Here is a 23,988-nt window from a genome sequence, read left to right on the forward strand (position 1 = left end):
GATGAAATGTCTCATGTCCCATGGGCGAGTGCTGGAAACTATTGTACTATACCTAGGATGAAAAAATGTCATAAGACACTATGTTTAGAGGCAATATTAAGAGGGGAGTAGGCACGAGTTGCACAACACAAGATGCTTCCAGGTGACCTTGCTGTTATACAGAGGTGAGATTTTAAAAAGAAAAAAATAATTTATCTGCATTTATTTTCTAACTTGTTTTAGGTTGGTAGTTACTATATCAATTACATGTTTTACTCCTCCAATCCAATCCCCCACCCCCAGAATATGACTAATGGTCCTATCAAAAAGCTGCCCCACCATCCTCAAATTTTGATTCAGTCTGGTTCTGATCCTCTCTGCATTTGGATCAGGCACTCTCCTCTTCCTTGGATGATGGTCAGTGAAACTACAGTTTTCAGAGTAGCAGCCACATTAGTCTGTATCCGCAAAAAGAACAGGAGTACTTGTGGCACCTTAGAGACTAACAAATTTAACTGAGCATAAGCTTTCGTGGGCTACAGCCCACTTCATCAGATGCATAGAATGGAACATATAATAAGAAAATATATACATACAGAGAACATGAAAAAGTGGAAGTAGCCATACCAACTGTAAGAGGCTAATTAATTAAGATGAGCTATTGTCAGCAGAAGAAAAAAAAAACCTTTTGTAGTGATAATCAAGATGGCCCATTTTAGACAGTTGACAAGAAGGTATGAGGATACTTAACATGGGGAAATAGATTCAATATGTGTAATGACCCAGCCACTCCCAGTCTCTATTCAAACCCTAGTTTGCATATTAATTCAAGCTCAGCAGTTTCTCGTTGGAGTATGTTTTTGAAGCTTTTCTGTTGTAAAATTGCCACCTTTAAGTCTGGTACTGAGTGACCAGAGAGGTTGAAGTGTTCTCCTACTGGTTTTTTAATGTTATGATTCCCGATGTCAGATTTGTGTCAATTTATTCTTTTGCATAGTGACCAATGTACATGGCAGAGGGGCATTGCTGGCACATGCTGGCATATATCACATTGGTAAACTACAGGAAAAGGCAGCTGCCTCCTCTCCGCTCTATTGCCCGGCTGGTTCCCAGCCTGCAGCAGCCCATAGCTGCAACTGCACTGAAAGTCCTGCTCAGGCCCAGCTTGGAGCATGCCTAGTGTGGAAATAATATTTGGAATTTAATTGCTAAAACCTAAGAAGTTTCTATTGAGCATGTGCAAACTGCAAATTTTCAAAGGCTAATAACTTGGCCAAATTTCAACAGTTTTTCTACAAGGATGACAAAAGGCACATCCTTGATAAAAAGCCCCCCTGCTGAATTTCAAGTCTTGGTTTTAAAGAAAGGGTGGCGCTAGAGACTGTTGAAGAAAATATCACAAGAAATTTTTCACATTGACAGAACAATGTATACTTTCCTCAAGTCTCAGTCTCAGAAATGACAATAGTTTGGGCTGAAATTTTCAAAAAAGTCAGTCTGAAGCAAACAGCTGGCATGGAAAATATCAGTCCAAACAGTTAAAGTCTGGGAAAGTTATAAGCTACTTTTAAAAAAAAAGTCTTATAATGGGATGTATCAGGCAACCTTAAGTAATACTGCTGCCAGCCCCACCTATGCTTACTGTAAAAAAAGAAAAAAATTCACCTGAGACATTTTTTGCAGAGGTCTTCTGGAATGTGAGGTATTTCCTTGGGGCACAACCTGAATTTGTGGCAAGATACAGCATTTCAGTATGAGGGCAACTATGCCAAGCTAGATTTTCAGCTATCTAAAATTCAGTTATATTAGCATAAGGCTTTGTTCTGCTCTGAAAAGCGACAGTAAAATAGTATCTGGTAGTGGTCATCACTGAAGCACCATACAGTAAGGGAGGAGGCTGCACTGGGCACAGAACAAAGTGTAGCAAGTTTGGGACAAGGTGCCTACATAGTAAGACTGGTTGGGGGGAGGGCAGAGGAACATAGCTTTACATCCACAAGGGCTCCAAGTAGCAAATAGTTATGCTGGAGTGTAACACCTGTCCTCAGCAGAGATTCCCTGTCATCATTTCAGTACAACAGAACAAGGGAAGCTTACAAGCAAAAGCTAAGTTATCTACAAAATGGAAGCAGGCTGATTCTATCTCCTGTCCATCTCCCATTGTTTTCTGTGTCCTTCTTTCAGCGTCTGTTCCCCCACAATTTTCCCTGCCCAGTCACTTTCTTTGCTGGTAGAGCATGTTACTGACATAGTAGAAGAGTGACAGATTCACCAGGGGAAATAGAGAAGGCAGAAAAATAAATTACATAATCTGCCCGCAGTGTCTCTGTAACACAGAGGTTCCCCTGGTGGTCAGCATGGGAAGCTTCAGGAGTATACCTGAAACCTGGCTGAATGCATAATGATCCTGAAAGGCTATATAGCATAGATAGAACCCTACCATTTTGGTCAATTTCACGGTCATAGGATTTGTTAATTTCATTATTTTAGATATTTAAATCTGAAATTTCACAGTGTTATAACAGTAGAGATCCTGACCCAAAAGGGGGTTGTGGGCTGGTCACAAGGTTATTATAAGGGGAGAGCTCGGTATTGCCACCCTTACTTAGTACTGTTGGTGGTGGCAGCGCTGCTTTCAGAGCTGGGCAGCTAGAGAGCAGCAGCTGCTGGCCAGGAGCCCAGCTCTGAAGACAGCACCACCACCAGCAGCGGTGCAGAAGGAAGGATGGCATGGTATGTTGTTGCTACCCTTACTTCTGCACTGCTGCCTTCAGAGCTTGACCCTCGGCTAGCAGCCGCCACTCTCCAGCTGCCCAACTGTAAAGGCAGCGCAGAAGTAAGGGTGGCAGTACCCTGACCCTCTACACCTTGTAACACCCCCCCCAACCCCTTATGGATCAGGACCACCAGTTTGAGAAACACTGGTCTGGTTTCCCCCATGAAATCTGTATAGTATAGGGTAAAAATACAAAAAAGACCAGATTTCACAGTCCATGACACGTTTTTCAGGGCCTTGAATTTGGTAGCGCCCTAAGCATAAGTGTGAAAAGGCTGGTAAACACCAGACTGTCATGGAAGATGCCCAACTCCTGTCAGCCCTGTGCCCTATGACTTTAGTGCAGAGGTGGACAAACTCCAGCCCGCAGGCCACATCCAGCCTTTAAGCTCCCAGCCGGGGAGAGTAGCCCCTGCTGCCCCCCTCCCCCGCAGCCACGCAGGACATGCTGCTCTGAACAGCATGGTAAGGGGGCTGGGGCCGGGGAGTTGGATAAGGGGCAGGGGGTCCCAGGGAGCAGTCAGGGGACAGGGAGTGGTTGGATGGGGCGGAGGTTCTGGGGGAGGGGTTTTTAGGGGATGGGAAATGGCAGGGGGCTGGATAAGCGTGGGAGTCCCAGGGGCCTGTCAGGGGGCCAGGGTGTGGATAGGGGTTGGGGCAGTCAGGGGACAGGGGGGGTTGGTTAAGGTGTGTGGTCCTGAGAGGGGCAATTAGGGGCACAGAGTCCCTGGAAGGTGCAGTCAGGGGACAGTGAGCAGGGGGGTTGGATGGGGTCCTGAGGGTGGTTAGGGGCTGGGAGTCCCAGGAGGTGGCAGTTGGGGACAAGGAGCAGGGGGGGGTGGATAAGTGTGGGGCCCCAGGGGGTGGTTAGGGGCAGGGGTCTGTCAGGGGGTGGAGGTGTGGATAAGGGTCAGGGCAGTTAGGGGACAGGTTGGATACGAGGTGGGGCCCCAGGGGGTGGTTAGGGGCAGGGGTCCCTGGAGGGGGCAGTCAGGGGACAAGGAGTAGGGGGTTTGGTTGGGTCAGGGGTTTTGAGGGGGGCAGATGGGGGGCAGGGGCCAGGCTGTTTGGGGAGGCACAGCCTTCCCTACCAGCCCCCCCATACAGTTTTGCAACCCCAATGTGGCCCTCAGGCCAAAAAGTTTGCCCACCCCTGCTTTAGAAGCAAGAAGTGACTAGTTCCAGCACCAAAAAGTAAAGACTCCCCAGCCTACCTCTCTGTTGATCTACACAGGCCCTTGACTTTTTAGTCACGCAACTAATACTCACCTCACCAATCACGTCCCCACCCCGCTCCTACCAGATATCCCCACTTCCTCTGCTCCTCACAGATACCCCCACTGCCCCCACTCCTCCCAGATACCCCCACTGCCTCCTGCTCCTCCCAGATACCCCCACTTCCTCTGCTCCTCACAGATACCCCCACTGCCCCCACTCCTCCCAGATACCCCCACTGCCTCCTGCTCCTCCCAGATACCCCCCACTACTCCTCACACTTCCCCTGCTCCTACCCCTCCCAGACACCGCCCACTGCTCTCCCCGCTTCGGCCCCTCAGTTACCGCCCCCTGCTCTTCACACCCCGCGCGCCCGGCCCCGCCCTCTAGCCTCGTTTCCTGTGAGCCCCTGAGGTCCTCACCCCTCCCGCTCCTCCTGTCGGCCCCGCCCATCACGTGGGCGGAGTCCGGCGAGGATACGTCGCTGCGAGAACAGTGCCCCGGCCGCTGGTTGCCATGGGGGTGGGGCTAGGTAACCAGGAGGCGGTCGGTGGGCGGTGGCAGGGGCGGGACTAGCGGTGACGTGTCGGCCCCCATTGTTATGCCCTTTCCCCCAGTGCCGCTCGGCCGTTGGAATCCGGCGCGCCAGGCCCGAGTCTGCGAGACACGCGTCGCGCGCCGGCCTTGGGGCTCCCCTTCCACCGCCCCCCCCCTGCCGCTGTCCCTCTCGCCGTCCGGGGGCTCGGCCTCCTCCCGGCGCACGCGGCTCTCGGCCATGCTGCCCAACACCGGGTAAGCGGCACCTCGCTGTCCCTGCGCGTGTCCGCCCGTGCCCCCCCCGCCCGCGTGCACCCGTCCCGCCTGCTTGCCCTTCTGTCAGCCAGGTGTCCCCCCCCCCCCCTAGTGTCTGTGCCATTCCCACCTCTGTCCCACGCCACGTCCATCCATCCCTGCCGCCTTGTGCTCGTCTGTCTGCTCCCCCCCTCCAGTCTGCACCTGTCATATGCCCCCCCCCATGGTGCTTAAAATGGTTGTGTGTGTGCGCGGGGGGGGGGGTCCATCATAATAGGGAAGCAGCAGCTTTGGTAAGATGGAAGAGTAAAGCTCAGTGACCTTGTCCACTTTCCTTTTTTTTTTGCTCAGTTTCTGAGCCTTTTTGACCCCCCCTTCCACTTTAAGCATTGGGGACCCCTCCCCATTTCAACTTATGCCCCCTGCACTCGTGTCTCAAGCTGTGAGCCAGGGTGCAGGTGTCTATGGTGCATGGTGCTGTGAAATGCGATCATCTCCCTTATGGGGTATTTTGAACTTTCTGGACTCAGCTTTGTGGGTGCTATAATCGTGCATTCTGGACAAAGCAACCAGTTACGTAAAATATTCTTGAGGGTTTTACTTTTTTTTTTTTAGTAGAGTTGATGTAACTGAGTGTTCCTTATTTCTCACAGTAGTTTACCTGATTATTCACGTAGCAGTGTGAGTGTATTAAGTAACTGCCCCAAAGGACTTGTAATATATAGGCTCCCTCATGCACAATTGGACAGAATAGCAGTGCGGAGTGGGCTAGCTGGGTTTAATTGATTCATTATTAATCATATTTATTACTGTATTGCCTAAGGACCAACCATGAATGGGATCCTGTTATGCCAGGCGCTGTACAAATATAGAGTAGTTGACAGTCCCTGCCTTGAAGACTTTACAATCTAAATAGATGTGAAAGATGGAGGGAAGGAGAAAGGGGTATAACATACAAGTAAGTGTCTTAGTGACTGGTTAACCCCAAAAAGGCTTATTGAAAAAGAAGAGAGGTATGTGAGCGTTCACTGATAGTGATGCTCCTCTTGTCCCCATGAGTTTTCAAGGCTATGCTCCAAAGTCTGGGAGAGCTAGAGCTCTTCAAATAAAAGGTTGCCAGAATTGTTTTAATATGAGCAAAACATTGCACTTTTCCATAGTCTTGTTTTCAGAAACTGCTAAACCATTTTGTCTGAAATTTTACAAAAAGCAGCCTGAGGTAGAAACCTAGCATGGACATTTTTTGCCCAAACAGTTAAAGTTTGGCAAAGTTGTAAGCAATTGAAAACAAGATGTTATAATGGGATGTGTTAGGTATCCTTAATAATGGGCAGTGCTAACAACCCCACATATAACCTTTATATAATAAAAATGTATCCTATGTTTTCTATATTATAGATCTAAAAGGATCATTTTCCCTTTTCCATAATGGCCATTTTCCCCTTAATAAGTTGGTTTTCTTTGTGTAGAACAAACCAAATTACAAAACTATGTTGTAACATCCATGTTGTAACTGGGATCCTGATTTTGTAACTGCAGATGGGATCAAAGGGAGCTGCCAGGAGAGAAGTTTCAGCAGGGCAAAGGGCAGGAGTGTGTTGGTGGGAGGAATTGAATGCAGAGATATGGGCAATGAGAGAGCTATGGAGAGTTTTGTATGACTTGCTTAAATATATTTAAGACTAGAAGATTTTGCAATGAAAATGATTAATCCAAATTACGTAGTGTAGCTCTACTCTAAAATGTGGATCAGAAGATATAAACACATGAAGTTGAATTTAGGGACAACTACTGCTTTTTCCTTTTATTGGGTGTGCTGGCTCTGTGGAGCCAAGAAGAAATGAATTTTGAGTCTTTGTGTTCCTCTTTATTATCAACAGTGTTGGTTAGTAAATTTCAGTTAGTTACACCAACCCCCTCACAAGAATCTAGTCAAGTAACTTTTGAGCTTTATTTCGGTTCTCTTGATCTTATAGCTGTAAATTCACCAATTGACCTCAATCTTGCAGTGGGATCTGCTAGACCAGGGCTCTGTTGACTTCAGTGGAACTCTGCAGAGTATACATATTTGTGCTAGTGGATCCAGTTGCTGGAACAGGGGACTGGGTCCCAATCTTGCCCTTTCAAGGCCAGAGAATTTTCTCTTTTGAGCGCATTGGGAATAGGAGCATGCTCAGAGTTTGCAGAGAGCTAGCTGAGACCCAAAGAAAAGTTATGAATAAAGACTGGCCCAGATTTTCAACAGTATGTATGCTGAAGTGCATGTGTGCACAGCACTGTGTGTGTGTGTGTGTGTGTGTGTGGAAATTGGGGTTGCTCTTGCGTGGATTTGTGCACATTTGAAAATTTAGATCTTTGGTTTTTCACAAAATAATTGACAGTTACAGATTTTATGCAGAAGAAAATACACTTCCCATTATTTAGAAAACCTGTCACTTAAGAGAAAAAGTATTGTCAAATACTTTTTACAATTTTTTTTTAAATTCAGTAATACTTTGTACTTATATACCAAATTTTGACCTCAGCCTGTAATACGTTTACAAAGATAAGCTAGTTTTACTGCAATCATTTTAAAGTTAGTTTAAACCAAGGTACAGGGAGAGTATAAAGGCCATAATTTTTAACCTTGACATCAATAGGAGCTCACCAACTCTGAAAATCAGAACACTTATTTTTGGCTCCTACACTTCCCTGCAGCCCCTGGCATAGTATGTTCGTGTTGTGATTATGAACTGAAACATCAGATCGTGTTTAAGTTAGAACCCTGCTATTTTTGTGTTTAGAATTCTGTAATTTATAACACACTTGGCAAGCTGTGTAAGTGGGTTATGCTATACAGAGGAAGTTTGAGATATTGTTGAGATTACACTTCAGACACTGCACTCTTACTCTGTTATCGGACTGCAGCACTTATAAAAGTTATTGTTTGAAATGATGATGTATTGAGTATTCTTGCAAAACAGAGATGATCCATTTGTGTGGCCCAAGTGGTCTTTTTGGCCCTACTATCTATAAACATATTAAGTTATCCACCTGCACTGACTTTGTCATATAATGTACTGCAGCTTAATAAGTTTCTAGTATACCTACATTAATACTTATACATAAGAAACAGTCACAAGTTTTAGCACTAATTGTAATTATTTTTGCCCTTAAATTAAGTGACTTCTAAGTTATCTTTATTGTTTTCACACTGGAATAAATGAACCCTTGTCGTGTCGTGTCCCCTCCCTTCCCCCCAACCCTGGTTTCTAGGAAATTAGCAGGATGTACTCTCTTCATCACGGGTGCAAGCCGGGGCATTGGGAAAGCGATTGCTTTGAAGGCTGCAAAGGACGGTGCAAACATTGTCATAGCTGCTAAGACAGGCGAGCCTCATCGCACTCTCCCAGGAACGATCTACACTGCTGCAGAAGAGAGTAAGTTTTAAAGAGAGAGAGGATGGTCTTGTTAAGATGTTTGACTGGGATTCTGGAGACCCAAGTTCATTTCCTGGCACTACAGACTGTGTGACCTTGGGCAAATCATTTAGTCTCTCTCAGCCCCAGTTGCCCATACGTAAACTAGGGTTAATACTTGCTCTGTCTTACAGGGGTGTTGTCAAGGTAAACTATGGTGATGGAGACTGTGTATCTGTGTAAAGTGTGTGTTTGCATTTGTATACATGATAGCTTACGATGTTGGCACATACTATTCATTTTAAAGTTTCTTTTCAGTGTTTATTAAATAGTATTCAAAGAATTAAAGTGTTATATTATTATATTATATTAAATATTCCAATTTAAAAAAAAAACTTCCTAGAATTTGATTGTTGTAATGAAACAATAGTTGGTTAGTTATGACTTGAGTTTCTTTAATTCTAAATTTTTTACAATTAAAAATATCTATTGAACTATTAATTTAACATGTGCCTCACCTAACAAACACGTTAAAAGTATTTTATTTTAAAGAAAAAGCGCCACTACAATTGTTTCCTTACTTTAAGCCAAGCTACTATTTGTAGTCAAAATAACATGTTCAAATTTACAGCATTAGAACAGTCAACCCAGGTGCACCCCTATGCCTACGCACATACATTTGTAGGATCTAGCCCTAAAACAGTATCTAGTTTGGTTATTTCTTTCAAGCATTTTCACAAAAGGAAGAGCATGAGTTAAATTACTCCTGTACATTTTTTAATAGCGGTATGCAGTGGTCTCCATAACTTATTTGGGAGAAGCAGTATGATAGAGCGAGCAGCAGCAATCCTTATTTAGGTTGCCTAGCATTTTTCATTATAAACATTCTTCAGACCATTTTTAAGTGCTCTTTTACTTCTGTGGTTTGCAGCAGGTCTTTAAAATTTGTCAGGGGAATAGTTCTGAGGTCAGGAGCCATGTAATTCCATGCAGGTTTGGTAGGCTTATGAGCCACCTCTCATTGGTTTTATTCACCGCTGCCTGCTTTTAACTTGTTACCAGCCTTCCTCCTCTCCCACCCCCCAACTTTGCATATGCGGTGCCCCATCATGCCTCTCACAAAACACATCTGGACAGGACACAGACAAAATAGATTCTCCGTCCATTCCCCCCACCCCCTCAAAATACCCTTTGGCCTAGTGTGCACAGGACTGGGAACAGAGACCTCTGCTCACTAGGGCTTACTCTGTTCTTTAAATAAATAAATCCGCTTGCTAGAGAAACACTTCCTTCTCATTTTTCCTGCCTCCAAGGTGTAGAGTAGAATTCCTCCCTCTATATCCACAAATTATCCTGGCATGAAGCTCAGGATGAGCAATATTTACTCCTGGACTTGTGACTGGCCCCTTTCCAATCAGTTTAAGCAGTATGCCGTTGGTTATTCTAAAACAAATTTTATTTTCTTAAAGGTACATTTGGAGCACTATAAATTTATAGTGATTGAAGAACAGGCCATACTTTAACTTTTAGCTTTTTCCCCCCAATAACTTGAAATATTCCCCCTTTCTCTAAGGAAGTCTGGGTGAGGAATGCATGGTTGCAGATTCCCCTTTACCTTTCATCGTCAAACAGTAGAAGATGTTGCTATATAGGAAAGTTAGTGTTCTCTTAAGAATGAATGTGTCTGTGTGTACTCACCTCTAATGCCACTGTGTGGGCTTGTGATCCTTTGCAGCTCTTAAATTTTCTGGCTTGCCACAGTTATTAACTCATTCCTGTGAGGTGCTGAGCAGCTTTGACTCCCATTGAAGCCAGTGGAAGTTGATGGTGCTCAGTACTTGTAAAGATTGCATGATATGTTTTTTGAAGTCTGTTGATAATCATCACCAACTCTGAGAATATTTTACCCCATGTTGGTTGCTCAGTGTAAGAGCAAGTTCAAAATGAAAAAAAATATTTTTTTTTCACTGTGCAGTTGAAGCTGCTGGAGGAAAGGCTTTACCATGCATCGTTAATGTGAGGGAAGAACAGCAAATCGCTGATGCAGTGGAGAAAGCTGTACAGAAATTTGGAGGTAAAATTAGTGATCATGGAGGGTGGTGTGTGTGTGTGTTAATGAAAAGCCTTCTAAATTTTCAGTCAAAATAGTTAAAAGGTTAGCTTAAAAGAATTGAATAGTACACTTTGTTTTTTCCCTGCTTTTTGTTTTACATGGTGGAGTTTAAAATATTAATGCAAAATTAATTATTTTAAAACCAGGAATAGACATTTTGGTGAACAATGCGAGTGCTATCTCCTTGACTGGCACCTTGGAAACTCCTACAAAGAAAGTGGATCTTATGATGAGTGCTAACACAAGAGGAACCTACCTTGCGTAAGTACGGTATCTGGGAAACTAAATTGTTTAAAGAACAGGAGTACTTGTGGCACCTTAGAGACTAACAAATTTATTTCAGCATGAGCTTTCGTGAGCTACAGCTCACTTCTTTGGATGCATAGAATGGAACACACAGACAGGAGATATTTATACATACAGAGAACATGAAAAGGTGGAAGTACGCATACCAATTGGAAGAGGCCAATCAATTGAGATGAGCTATCATCAGCAGGAGAAAAAAACCTTTTGAAGTGATAATTAAAGCTCATGCTGAAATAAATTTGTTAGTCTCTAAGGTGCCACAAGTACTCCTGTTCTTTTTGCGGATACAGACTAACACGGCTGCTACTCTAAATTGTTTAAATACATCAGTAGATTTAATTACATTTTCAACCTCCTTAACAATATCACTTCACGCAGTAACTTTTGTAGTTATCTTATTACGCTAACTTTTTAATTTGAGGTGAAAGTATAAGGTACAAGGCGTGTGTGTACATACATGAATGAATAATTGGGAGATTATGAATGAATGGTTGAAGATTAACTCTTGCAACTCTATTATGGGTTGAAAGACTAAAGGATGTGCCATGTGTCATTGGAAAGGTTTTCCCCTAGGTTTGCAGCAAGATCTAGGGCCCAGATCTACAAAGATATTTAGGTCCCTAACGTACTTTGAAAGCAATGGAAGTAAGGAGCATAAATACCTTTGTGGATCTGGTCCTTAATGTTTGATCTTGAATGCTGGTGATCAGTGACTTTGTGACACAAAAGTATTCAGGCTCTCTATACAGGAAACAAAAGGCTAAGTTAATGCAGTTCTGGCAAATGAACTTCAGATCATAAGACCCAGGATTTGATGAAACTTTCCTGCTCTCTTGTTGTAATTGAAATCATTATAAATGTTAACTCACTTTGTATCTTTTTGTGATGGGTGTATCTTAATTGTAAATTGCCTTCTTACCAGTGTTCCTTTTCAGCCCTATGAAGGAAAAAAGGCCTGTCAGATGATTTACAGTAAACAAATCAGAATAATTAAGAAGGAAGTCCATTTTCAGTGAAAGAAAATATGGTCTACCATTCCATCATAACAATATTGGTTTCATTACTTCATCAAATATCACTGAGAGTTGACTCCACAATTGTATGGCTCTTTTTATATTTTGTTCATCTTTCCAAATTGGTAATACACTAAAATGAAATCTTATATTTTCTAAACACTTAGTGTTTTTGTTTTTTTTAAATTGTTGAGAGTTAAAATGGAAACCTTAATTTTGAGGCTTTCATTCAATTAATGTTTGTGGGATCAAGGAGCTCTTTGATCTTTTGAATTCTATTCTTAGAGCAACATCTGTAGTGCAACATTATAAAGATGAATTTGTTTTTATTGTCTGAGTAATGAACCTAACATAGTGAAAAGTATATTTGAAATTATTCTGATCTTTTAAAAATAGTATAAAAACTGTGGGGGTGGGGGGGAAGGGCGTTGCTCTAAAAGTACACCTCTACCCCGATATAACACAAATTCAGATATAACGCGGTAATGCAGCGCTCCAGGGGCTGCACACTCCAGTGGATCAAAGCAAGTTCGATATAACACAGTTTCATGTATAACGTGGTAAGATTTTTTTGGCTCCGGAGGACAGCGTTATATCAGGGTAGATGTGTAGTTTAAAAATGATAAACAACAAAAACTTCTGTTTGTTATACTAAAGGTGGTGGTTTTGGTTTTTTCCTCACATAGTCCTGAAACATTTTACTTAACTATGGGTAAAGTGCCACAGTTCATTAGGGAAAATCATCTTTTAGAATAACAGGCAGGAAAATGTTTCAAGAAACTATTGAAAAGCACCCTATGGATGGCTGTTGCCACATCTCTGAATAAGTACTCTTCTCATTTTCAATATTACAATATTATTTTTCTCAATAATGGCAACCACATTTCCTCGGTGGTGACATTAACTCTGATTAATATCTGTAAGGAGTGCTGATATTGCAATTTTTTTACAGGGATCGCTCTCTCTCCTTTGATTGCTACAGTGCATTAAAAGGGGAAAATAGCTTTAGTTTTGTGTTGTTAAACATTGAAAAATATGAAAGATAAATGACACCCAAAGGAAAAAAACAAACAAGTGTTGACAGTTAGTGTGCATGTTTGCTCTCTCCGTAATGCTGTCCCAGCCATGCAGATAGTTGGTTCAGCAGACCTCGATAGTACTACCCAGAAAGAAAGATCACAGGCATGGTTCAGTGACAAAGGCACTCGGCCAGGTTTATTGCCCTCAAGGCAAAGTTAGGTACACTAACACACGAGTGCCCAGTGGCAAGGAGCAGCTCAATCAGCAGGAGGAATTTCTGCTGTCCCCTCAGCCTCACAAATGGTTAAGGTGATGTATCCCGACATTTATAGACTGAGATGAACAACTTACATGCCACCGTACATGTTTCACGACCATTGCTTGTTACCTCCCCAGTATCTTGCTCCAGGTGTTTCTGCTGTCAACCCTCTCATCTGGTGTTAGGTCAGGCTGTATCTGGGCTAATCTTTGGCGCGCACACACACGCGCACACACCTCTTCTTAGGAGTGCCTGTGTCCTAGCAATACCTTTGTCAAGGTCAGGTATCAGACAGTAAACTTGTAAGCATCAGCTTTAATATATGGCCTGACTTTGGTTCATGACATGACCTAACTTTGATGGTTCAGGCCATAGATCTTACACCAGGCCCACTGCTCCAGGCTCTCTCTGTCTCCTACACCAGGGAATGGTCTTAGTTACAGTGGTAGTAACAATCAGTTCAGAAGACCTAATGCATAACCTATCCACACACTTCATCCCCTTTTTTCTTCTTCCCGTGCTGCTTATGTAGCCAGGTTCTATTAATAAATGTGTGAAAAGTCAGTTCTTTAATGAGATTTGTGGTAAATTCCACATGCAGGATATTGCATTTATTAAGATTAGTAGCATGGTTGTGTGTGGTTTTTAAATTTTCTATTTTATACATATTCTTGTCAACGTGTTCTTGGTTCATACACTTGCAGAAAATTAAACATTAACTTGAGTTATACAGCGTCAAAAAATTTGCTTTGAAAGGCATGCTCCATCTCAACCAAAACCATCCTTGCCCAACCCTCCCATTGAGAGAGAGAATGGAGTGCACAGCTGTGCCTTACAAAGTGCCCAGAAGGTGAATGGACTTGGGCTCGTTGGACCAAAAGAAGCAGCAGATTTCATAGTCATGGCTGTAGCCTGTGGAATTCAATGCAAACATTTTTCTTCAGATGAGAAGTAATGTAATGTCTGATAACATAAAAATTAAACATTTTGTTTAATAACTGATTCATAGTCAACCAGAACTCAAATATTTAAAGTAGACTGGAAATTTGTTAAATCCTACTTACTATTTTAATACTTTATTGTGGCATAACCTAGAGATCTTAATCAGGTTCAGGCCCCATTGTGCTGTGCACTGTTCAGACTTGCAGTAAATGACTGTCTCTGCTCCCAAAGAGCTGACAGTCTGAAGCTGCACCCCTGCAACTGATTGCACATAACTGCATGTAGTCAGTTGTGGGATTGGGGTCTAAAAGCTTACATCAGTTTCTCGCTACTAACTATCGTAAATTACATCACTTTCCAGCAGATATCCATTTGCAGCACTAGGTTTAGAAATGGCAATTGTATTGACCAGCTTTTATAAAATACAGTTTGCATCTTGTGACAAGTGCCATGTACACTGTAAAGTCTTTGGGCTTTTGAACTGAAGAAAATGGGTGAAGTTTTCCTTTTAATGGAGAATGGGATTTTCCCTATAGTATGTTTTTGTGAAAGGGAAAATACTTAAAGGATGACGTACATGGCTAATGTGGAAGAAAAATCTCTCTGCTTAATACATTGGAGAAATGGTTTAACAGTCTGAAAAAGTCTAGCTAAAGTGTCACAATTAGAGCTGCTGAGTGCTGAGCACTTCTGAAAATCTGACTCCATTTGTAGGTTAAGTTTTTTTGGAAAATCTGGCCCAGTGTGAATGCATAAATATTAGGAAGGACTTTTCATTCAGATAAGATGATATTATATTGGTTCTCTGTTTAGATTAAGCAGAATATGGATATGAGGACAGGTGCAAAGTAATGAGATCAAAGTAATGAGTAGATTACAGCATCTTTTAAAATAAAAGATCTCAAAGTATGTCCACTGGCATCTTTAAAACATAGTGGCATTTGCCAGAATTATAAAATGTTTACTTAAAAGAGACGCACCTGACAATTACTAACATGTCTAATTTTTGTTTCATTTTCAGGTCTAAAATATGCCTTCCTTACTTAAGAAAGAGTAACATTGCTCATATCCTTAACATTAGCCCACCAATTAACCTGAATCCCATATGGTTCAAAAATCATTGTGGTAGGTGGTGTTATATTTACTTATTTTTAAAATGTTTTAAAAATGAATGAGTAGTTATGAAAGGCACAAGAGTGATAGGCCTGGATACTGAAGCCCTTACTTTACCACAGCCTATACTGTACCTGTTGTTGCTGGGGAAGACTAGAAGACATGCCTCATGACTGTTTCAGGGGTAAGAGGGTAATTCGATCTCCATGGTCCTGCCAGTCCTTTCCCATATAAGGAATACTATTGACAATTCCATGAAACACCATGGTACACTAATAGTTGTCTTCATTTCCTTATCTGAAAATCAGACAAAACTACTCCTGATTTGTCATTCTTTTATAAGAATAATGAAATACAATTTTCTAGTATTGTGGGCCAGAAGCAGGTCATAGACCCTATGTGTACGGAAGAGCCTGATGACAATTCTGCTGTCTCTGTGCTCTTCAAAGCATTTTGTGCCAAAGGATGGTAAAAACTTAATTTTTCAAACCTACAGTGAAACTAGATCACCTTTTTTGTCTGTTAAAAGTTTTTGTAGTTGCTATTTTAGTGCAAGTGAAACAATAATAAAGAAGTTAATCTTGACAGAACAAGGAGCAATGGTCTCGGGTTGCAGTGAGGGAGGTCTAGGTTGGATATTAGGAAACACTATTTCACTAGGAGGGTGGTGAAGCACTGGAATGGGTTACCTAGGGAGGTGGTGGAATCTCCTTCCTTAGAGGTTTTTAAGGCCCAGCTTGACAAAGCCCTGGCTGGGATGATTTAGTTGGGGTTAGTCCTGCTTTGAGCAGGGCATTGGACTAGATGACCTCCTGAGGTCTCTTCCAACCCTGAGATTCTATGATTCTATGTTCAAAACATTTAGTTAATAAAAAGTTCAATGCAGACCCATTCTCCTCCCAGTTCTTACTTTATGTAGATTGTTCCACTCTAAGGAACTTCTTTTTAATAAATTACACTACATCAAGGAGTAAAGAATTAAATCAGTGAATCTTAAAATTTCACAGACATTATATTTGTACCTTACTAAATAAAATTCTTACTTTGTCTTAGCTTATACCATTTCTAAATATGGCATGTCCATGTGCGTGTTGGGGATGGCAGAAGAATTTAGAGGAGAAGTTGCAGTCAATGCTTTATGGCCTCAAACAGGTGACTTGTTTTAAGATACTATAATGTTCTCTTTGATGTTGTTAGTTGGATTTCTTCTCTGCTCAGCCTTCCATCTTGCAGACCTCATGTATGTCACTCTGAATAGGCTTTCTTAAGATTGTTCAGAGCAGGGATTTGAAAATGAGCTCACTGTCCTGAGGGTTTTTTTGTTTTTCCTTGCTCATATTCAGTGTTTTTCCTACAAAATACTCTTCCATAGTTCTCAGTTGTTAGGCCACTGTGACTTTAATCAAATGGCTGACCGCATGTGCTGCAAATAGTGAGTGGCTGCTTGCTAGCAGCTTATTTATGCCTTACATTTGACTGAAGCAACCTGTGGAGTGGTTGGCTCACTGACCCACTTTAAAAAAATATATTTTTAAAGGTTTAATTTGCCCATTGGTTTTCTTACGTTCTGTTCCCTTTTTAATGTGCACAGGACTCTGATGTAAACAGCATCACAAAAGGATCATTTGTTATGTTATCTTTTTAATATATGCTGTGCCTCTGAGAAGATATTTGACAAGAAGCACGTTCTGATAGCGTTTGGAATGCCTGACTGCTTTGTCCTGCCTCGGCACAGAGAGCTGGGCTTGACTTCTTGAGATCCTTTCCAGTCCTAGGTTTTTATGCTTCTATGATATTTAAATACTTACCAGATCCCTCTCAGCCTTCTCTTCTCTAGAATAAATGTGCCCAGTTATTTCAACTTCTCCTTTTAGGTTTTATCTTTTCTAAACCTCTTATTTTTGTTGCTTTCCTCTAGACTCTCTCTAGTTTGTTCACATCTTTCTTATAGTGTGGTGTCCAAAACTGGACACTGAACTACCACTCAGGGCCCCCCGGTGCCAAGTAAAGTGGGACAATTACCTCCCATGTCTTACATGCAACACTGCTGTTACTACATCCCAGAATATTTGCTTTTTTGCAGCTGCATCACATTCACTCATATTCAATTTGTGATCCACTATAACCCCCAGATCCTTTTCAGCTGTACTTTCGCCTAGTCAGTTATGCCCCATTTTGTAGATGTGCATTTGATTTTTTTTTTCCCCCTGTAACAGGGTCGGAGTCACCCCTTGCGGCGCCTCCTGCTGGTGACTCTGGGGAATTAGCTCTGTTCCAGCCCGGAGCACCCTCTGCAGGCCGGTGATCCACCTGTTTACTATTGGCCCCGTGTCCCTCCCAGGACCCCAGTGCCCCTTTGACTGGGTCTCCCCCTCCCAGGGGAACCCCCACCCTACTATCCCCACTTTGCCTCAGTAGTGGCTACTGCCAGTCATTATCTAGCCCACACCCTGGGGCAGACTGCAGTATCAGCCTACTCATCACAGGCAAAGGGGTTTGGACCTGCTGCCTTGGCCTACCCCTGGGTTGCCCCTGGCAACCCCCCCCAGTACCTTTTAGCCCTCTGCTAAGCCGCAGCCTGGGGCTTTCCAGGCCAGACCTCCCCAGCTCCTTAGCCTGTCCCCAGCCCTGCTTCCCTCAGGTACTCGGTCTAGCTCCCTGCAGCCAGGCCCATCTCTCTCTATAGCCAGAGAGAGACTGTTTGGCTTCTGGCTTCCCTGCCTTATAAGGCCCTGTTGCTCTGTTTGGGGCGTGGCCCCAGCTGCAGCCACTTCCCCAATCAGCCCAGCCAAAAGCCCCTTCCCAGGGCTGTTTTAAAGCCCCAAAGGGCAGGAGCGGGTAGCCACCCCGCTACACCCCCCATTATAAGTGAAGTGCTGTGCACATTGTTGAATTTAATCTTGTTGATTTCAGACCAATTCTCCAATTTGTCAAGGTTATTTTGAATTCTAATCCTGCCCTCCAAAGTGCTCATAAACGGTCATTATAAAGAGGACTATGATCAGTTGGTCTCCATGTCCACTGAAGTTGGGACAAGAAGTGATCGACTTATTTTGCAGCAAGGGAGATTTAGGTTGGATGTTAAGAAAAGTAAGGTTAGTTAAGTACTGGAACACAGGGTTTGTGGAATCCCCATCACTGGAAGCTTTTAAGAACAGGTTAGAAAAAACACCTGTCAGGGATGGTCTAGATCAGGGGCAGGCAAACTTTTTGGCCCGAGGGCCGCATCGGGTTCCCAAAATTGTATGGAGGGCCCATTAGCGGAGGCTGTGCCTCCCCAAACAGCCAGACATGGCCCGTCCCGGCCCCCATCCGACCCCTCTTGCTTCTCACCCCCTGATGGCCCCCTTGGGACTCCTGCCTCATCCAACCCCACAGTTCCCTGTCCCTTGACAGACCCCAGAACCCCCGCTCCGACTGCCCGCCCCCACCGCATCCAAACCCTCCTCTCATTCCTGACTGCCCCCCCAAGACCCCTGCCCCATCCAAGCACCCCTTCTCCCTGACTGCCCCCGGAACCCCTGCCCTTGACTGCCCCCCGTTGCCCCATCCAACCCCCCCCCCTTTCTGACTGCCCTCCCAGGACTCCTGCCCCCATTCAACCCCCCCTGTTCCCCACCCTCTGAGCACCCTGACCCCTATCCACACCCCTGCACCCTCACCACCCCAAACTCCCCTGCCCTCTAGCCAATCCCCCCCTGCTCCCTGACCACGCTGCACCAGTGGCTGGTGGCGCTACAGCTGCACCGCCCAGAGCACCAGGACAGGCAGCCGCGCCGCCCGGCTGGAGCCAGCCATGCCACCGTGCAGCACAGAGCACCAGGTCAGGCCGGGCTCTGCAGCTGCGCTGCCCCAGGAGCTCACAGCCCTACCGCCCAGAGCATTGTGCTGGCAGCGGAGCGAGCTGAGGCTGCGGGGGGAGGAGGAACAGCAGGGGAGGGCCTGGGGGCTAGCCTCCTTGGGGCAGGAGCTCAGGGGCCGGGCAGGAGGGTCCCACAGGCCAGATGTGGCCCGCGGGCCATAGTTTGCCCACCTCTGGTCTAGATATACCGGTTCTCCCTCAGCATGGGGTGACAGACTAAATGAGATTGTACTGGCACAACAACTTTGGTTTTAAAAAAGTCACATACCTAATTGAAATAATTATGCTAGTATAAAAAAAGGTAAGTAGACCAGGCCTTAGTCTCTCACTTAGAAGAAAACAATAATTGAACCAAGTAAGATTATTTTGAGAATCAAAGGTATAGGCTATGTTATGCTTTATTCTAGTCTTTTCCTTTGCAAAATGTAGATATTTTCCTTCTCTTCCACCTGCACAATAAGTTACACTATCTCTGTAAAAACAGCCAGATCTACACATTAGTGATTTAAAGCAAATGAATGTAGGAAGGTCCAAATGTGTTTAACATTTGTTCTTATTTCTCATCAGTCTAGAGCTGCTATTTATGTCTAAAGTAATGAATTTAACTAAAAACTTCTTATGACCCCTTGAGTAGCAGAGTAAATTTGTCAAGTTAGTTTTAAAGATTTTGATTTTTTTTTTTGTGGATGTTTAATTGTTTAAGTGTTCAGTTTGTAATGCTTTGACTGGAGGTAACCAGATTCAAAGTTGCGTGGAACAGCTTGAAAAATAGAACATAACTCTTCTCGGTATTTTATCCATCTTCTAAGGCTTACCCTCCCTGCAGGTAGGCCAATATGGCTTAAATGTCTTTTTAATTTAGGATGTATTATAAACGTGACGGTGGTAGACTCACTGCCACAGCACCTCCTGCTGGTCATCTCAGGGAATTAACTCTCCAGCCTCCAGAGCGCACTCTGCAGGCCGGTGTCCCACTGCCGCTTGGCCCCCGTGTCCCTCCCAGGACTCAGGTGCCCCATTATCTGGGATGTTGCTCCCTGGCAGTAACCCCTTTCTCTCAGGGTCTCCCCAGGGAACCCCCACCCCCTATCCCACCTCACCTCAGTCGTAGGCTACTGCCAGTCACCAACTCACCCCCTGCCCTGGGGCAGACTGCAGTGTCAGCCACTCATCATAGGCAAGGTTGCTGCCTCTCTCTGCAACCCAGTGCCTCTATGGGGCCTTGGACAAGGCCCTGCAGCCTGGGGAGTTGCCAGCCTGGAACTCCCCAGCCCCTCTGGCCTTTCCTCAGCCCTGCCTCACTCTAGGCACTCTGAGCTTCCCAGCAGCCAGGCCCTTCTCTCTCTGAAGGTAGAGAGAGACTAACTGCTCTCACTCCACTGCCCTCTTATAAGGGCCAGCTGCGGCCTGATTGGGGCATGGCCCAGCTGTGGCTACTTCCCCAATCAGCCTGGGTTTCCCCTACCCTAGCCCTCGCCAAGGGCAGTTTTAAGCCCTTCAGGGCAGGAACGGGTGACCACCCCGCTACATAAGGTATAGCCACTTACAGATGTGATTTGAAAAAAGGAAGAGTGCTATACACGATCGTAGGGACAGCTTTCATATGCTGCTTATTTATACTCATTCGAGTATGAAGAGTACATGTATGCTTAGAATTCTACCATATTGGGCACATAAACTGAGTAATGAGGTTTGCACCTTTGCATCACTAATACATTTCAAAATTGTATTTTAATTGTACTGTTAAAAGATTCAACTTACGTGCTTCAAAAGAAGGTGTGAAATAGTTCCCGCAAAACAACCGTGGAACTAGAAAATTTCAAACTCTAGTGTGGCACTCCAATAAAAAAGGTACTTGTTGCTGTTGATTTAAAATATCCAAAAAAAGAAATCAGATGTTTCTATCAATTACATCTTTGTGAATCTGTGTCTGAGAAGTAGTTGGAATTCTCTCTCTTCCTTTCCCTCCCTCCTTTGCTCCAAAAACTTTATGGGCATTTTGATCTACTGCTATTAACATAAGTTAAACTATCAAACAAAGTTAAAAAACCAAATTAAATTCTGTATGTGAATTTAGTACTTACAACAGGTGGTGAATTGACACTCTCCAAGACTGAAGTCCTTTATTTGAACAAAAGAACAGGTAGAACAGATGGCAAAAATGAAGCTTCTGCATGCTGCCCTGCCAATATGCTTCAGCCCTGACCTGGGGAGATCACCTCTAGCATTTGTCTGTACGAGGAGACTTTCCTGGTTAAACATAGTTCATAATAGCTACTTCCCCGTTGAGATGCGTCTGCACACTGCACCAATCCAGGAACTCTCTGGAAAGCTCTGATTCTTGGGTTTGGTGCAGACCGTGTCTCAAGCTGTAAAACGTTTGAGGTGAGATTGTATAAGGAGACCGAGGATACAGCTACACAACCTGTGGCAGCTAGCCTCCCAGCCCGGGTCGACAGGCTTGGGCTCACGCTACTGCTCTCAAAATAGTCGGTGTAGATGTTGCAACTCATGTTGGAGCTCAGGCACTGAAGCTTAGGGTTGGGGGTGGGCTTCAGAGCCTAAGCTCCAGCATGAGCTGCAACTTCAATGCACTCTCTGTTGCAGCTATTTTAGCATGGTAGCACAAACCCACATCTGTCAACCCGGCTTTGGTGGCTTTGGTGGCTACGCTGCCGTGAATTGTGTAGACTTACCCTGAAGCAGCAAGCTGGAATTACTACCTCAGGTTCCTTGACTTTAGCTCTTGTCAGCCAGTTTCTTGCTTTTTCTCCTTTTGTTGGGAGTTTTTTAAGATTTAAATAGGTCTGATTCCATAGCAACTGCCTCTCCTAACCCAACTGAGTTATTCTGGTGTCTTCTTTTTTTCCTGCCCTGACACTGGATTTTGTAGGAGAGGCTAAGCTTAAAGACTGTGTTCCTTGCAGAGGCAAAATGTCTGTGAGAGACTCCCGTATACCTGATGTTCTTGTGGCTTGGGTAGAAGGGCTTTTGCCCAACAGATGTTTGCTACTCTGGCCCATAAGGATCTTCAGTATTGGCTTCAGTGTTTGCCGATGGAAGAGGCTCCTGGTAGCTCTTCAGGTTCACAGTCTCTGCTCCTTCAAAACCCTGATCCCTATGGCTGTCCACGTTTATGTCTGAGAGATGCTCTATTCTGAGAGGGCCTTGGAGGCCAAAAACAGCATGGCATTTGTCACCGAAGTTGTCTCTCATTATCAAGTACAGAGAAGAAACAAAAGAGAGGGTACCAAAATGGATTGATTTAAATCAACAAATAGTAAACCTTGGTTTACATAATTGATTTTAATTTTGTTTTGCATGTGTACTTTTTAGTTCTTTTCCTAAAGAAAGGTTGATGCTCAATGTGATTGACACATTTCTTATTTACTAGAGGATTAATCTTTTTACTCATGGTTTTGCGTGAAGCTCTACTTGGATAGAAAGTGAAATTCAATAAAAAATGCATCATGTAAGGGGTTTTGTTTTTTTTAATTAGATTAAATAAAACTACCTTAAATCTGCTGGATACATAAGAGAAAAAAGTAGTTTTAATCAAATATGTCTTGCATTTTAAAGTGATTTTTAAAAAAAAAGTATTATAAAGGTATATTTCATTGGGTGGAGGGATGCACTAGTTTACCTCATGAGGTCCCTTCCAGCTCTACATTTCTATGATTATTTGTAGTTAGCAAAGTAAACTGATTTTAGGGTTATCATATCCATCAGGATTTTAGAACTAGTGGATCTCATCCACTCACACCAGTTTTTATTCATACATTGGAAGAGGGAAAAAAGGCTTGCCTGCTTTTTCAACTCCAAATTGGAGTCTTACATTTAAACAAACTAGTCAGTGAACTAAACTAGTTTAGTAAACTGAAATGAAGATATTCTCTCTGCACTTCAACAAACTCTGGGTCCAGATGCTTAGTCAGTGACTTCTACTAGCTCAGTAATTTGATTTTTGTTAAAAAGTTTTTCAGCAAATGTGTACTGCTTGAATATTTTTCAATTTTAAATTATTTTTATATAATAAGTAATATCGTAAGTTTAGGGCTTAACATAGGTTGCAGAATTTCAAATTTAATTTTAAATATTTTTATTTTTAAAAAGGAAAATGTGTATCAAATTAGTTTTTTGACCATTCATCACTTTGTTTTTTTAAATCCACTCTGGATGGAACCTCACTCCCTCTGAGTTCCAGTTCTGTTGTAAGAGATCTAAGTGTGGTGCATTCAGCAGGGAAATTGTCCAGTTCCAAAAAAGGGACTTTTAATTCTTGGAGTACTGGGGGAGAAGTCTTCATCCACTGTTCTAGGGCCTGTGTTGCCTTCCCTGCTGCTGAATGAAGGATCAGCTTCCCCCAGAGACGTTGCACTCCCTTATTCTGTCCTCAGTCCCTCTTGGCTCTGTAGGAGATTCAAGAGAGAGACTATCCACTCTCCCCTGTCCTAGATTCTAACCTTCATTTAAGTTGAGGAGAAGCCCATTTCCAATTACTTCATCACTGAGGATTGTGCCAAGGGTATCCACAGTTTGCCTTGCTGTTATCTGGAATAGAGCCTGAGCCTCGCTGTTTTGGAGGCCCTTGTTTCCCTACACCTCATACTAGACGTTCCTTGGTTCTACTTTCAGTACTTCAGTACATGCCCTCACCATTGGGGTTTCAAGCCCCACTTTGGCCTTCATGGGCTAACTTCAGCGTATCCTTATGGAAGCTGTCCACCATCTCCCACCATGGAGTCAGCAATCTAAGAGGTGTGGTGGGAGAGGAAAGTGTTCTTTTGTCTCCCCACACCACACTTCAACTCCGATGAAATCAGCCTCGAAGCCTGTGTAATTCCAAAAGGGTGGTAGAACTAACAGCACCTGTGCAATTACACATAACAGGAGCTCCCAGTTCTGGCTATTATTATTAAAGGACTTCTTAGATTAGGCTAAGTAAACATGTTCAAACTTGATATTTTTGTGTGGAAAGTTACTACTTTTAATTATACACCCCTACCCTGATATAACGCGACCCGATATAGCTCGAATTTGGATATAAGGCGGTAAAGCGGTGCATCGGGGGGCAGGGCTGCGCACTCCGGCAAATCAAAGCAAGTTTGATATAACGCGGTTTCACCTATAATGCGGTAAGATTTTTTGGCTCCCGAAGACAGCGTTATATCGGGGTAGAGGTGTATTTGAATATATATCA

General features: G+C 43.5%; 2 protein-coding genes across 4 annotated transcripts in view; one reads left to right on the top strand and one right to left on the bottom strand.

The window, feature by feature from the left end:
* PTBP3 (polypyrimidine tract binding protein 3) overlaps window positions 1–4,963 on the bottom strand; it is a 160,292-nt gene extending 155,329 nt beyond the window's left edge. The window contains exons 1-2 of one of the 3 annotated variants that reach the window (XM_039543059.1): window positions 4,893–4,963; window positions 1,645–1,701 (exon numbers count right to left, since the gene is read on the bottom strand). The gene's annotated coding sequence lies outside the window, so the exon portion shown is untranslated. Of the gene's footprint in view, window positions 1–1,644; window positions 1,702–3,969; window positions 3,999–4,892 lie in introns of those variants that run through there. The other 2 variants (XM_039543058.1, XM_039543060.1) reach the window with 2 other exon arrangements.
* The window catches only part of HSDL2 (hydroxysteroid dehydrogenase like 2), a 29,056-nt gene continuing 9,611 nt past the window's right edge, over window positions 4,544–23,988 (top strand). Inside the window, exons 1-6 of the mRNA XM_039543064.1 lie at window positions 4,544–4,762; window positions 8,018–8,181; window positions 10,136–10,234; window positions 10,420–10,534; window positions 14,835–14,938; window positions 15,980–16,078. Of these exons, the coding sequence (XP_039398998.1) occupies window positions 4,572–4,762; window positions 8,018–8,181; window positions 10,136–10,234; window positions 10,420–10,534; window positions 14,835–14,938; window positions 15,980–16,078 (772 nt within the window). The 5' untranslated portion in view covers window positions 4,544–4,571. The remainder of the gene's footprint in view (window positions 4,763–8,017; window positions 8,182–10,135; window positions 10,235–10,419; window positions 10,535–14,834; window positions 14,939–15,979; window positions 16,079–23,988) is intronic.

Source organism: Mauremys reevesii, linkage group 6, assembly GCF_016161935.1.
Source record: "Mauremys reevesii isolate NIE-2019 linkage group 6, ASM1616193v1, whole genome shotgun sequence".
Classification (NCBI taxonomy): Eukaryota; Metazoa; Chordata; order Testudines; family Geoemydidae; genus Mauremys; species Mauremys reevesii.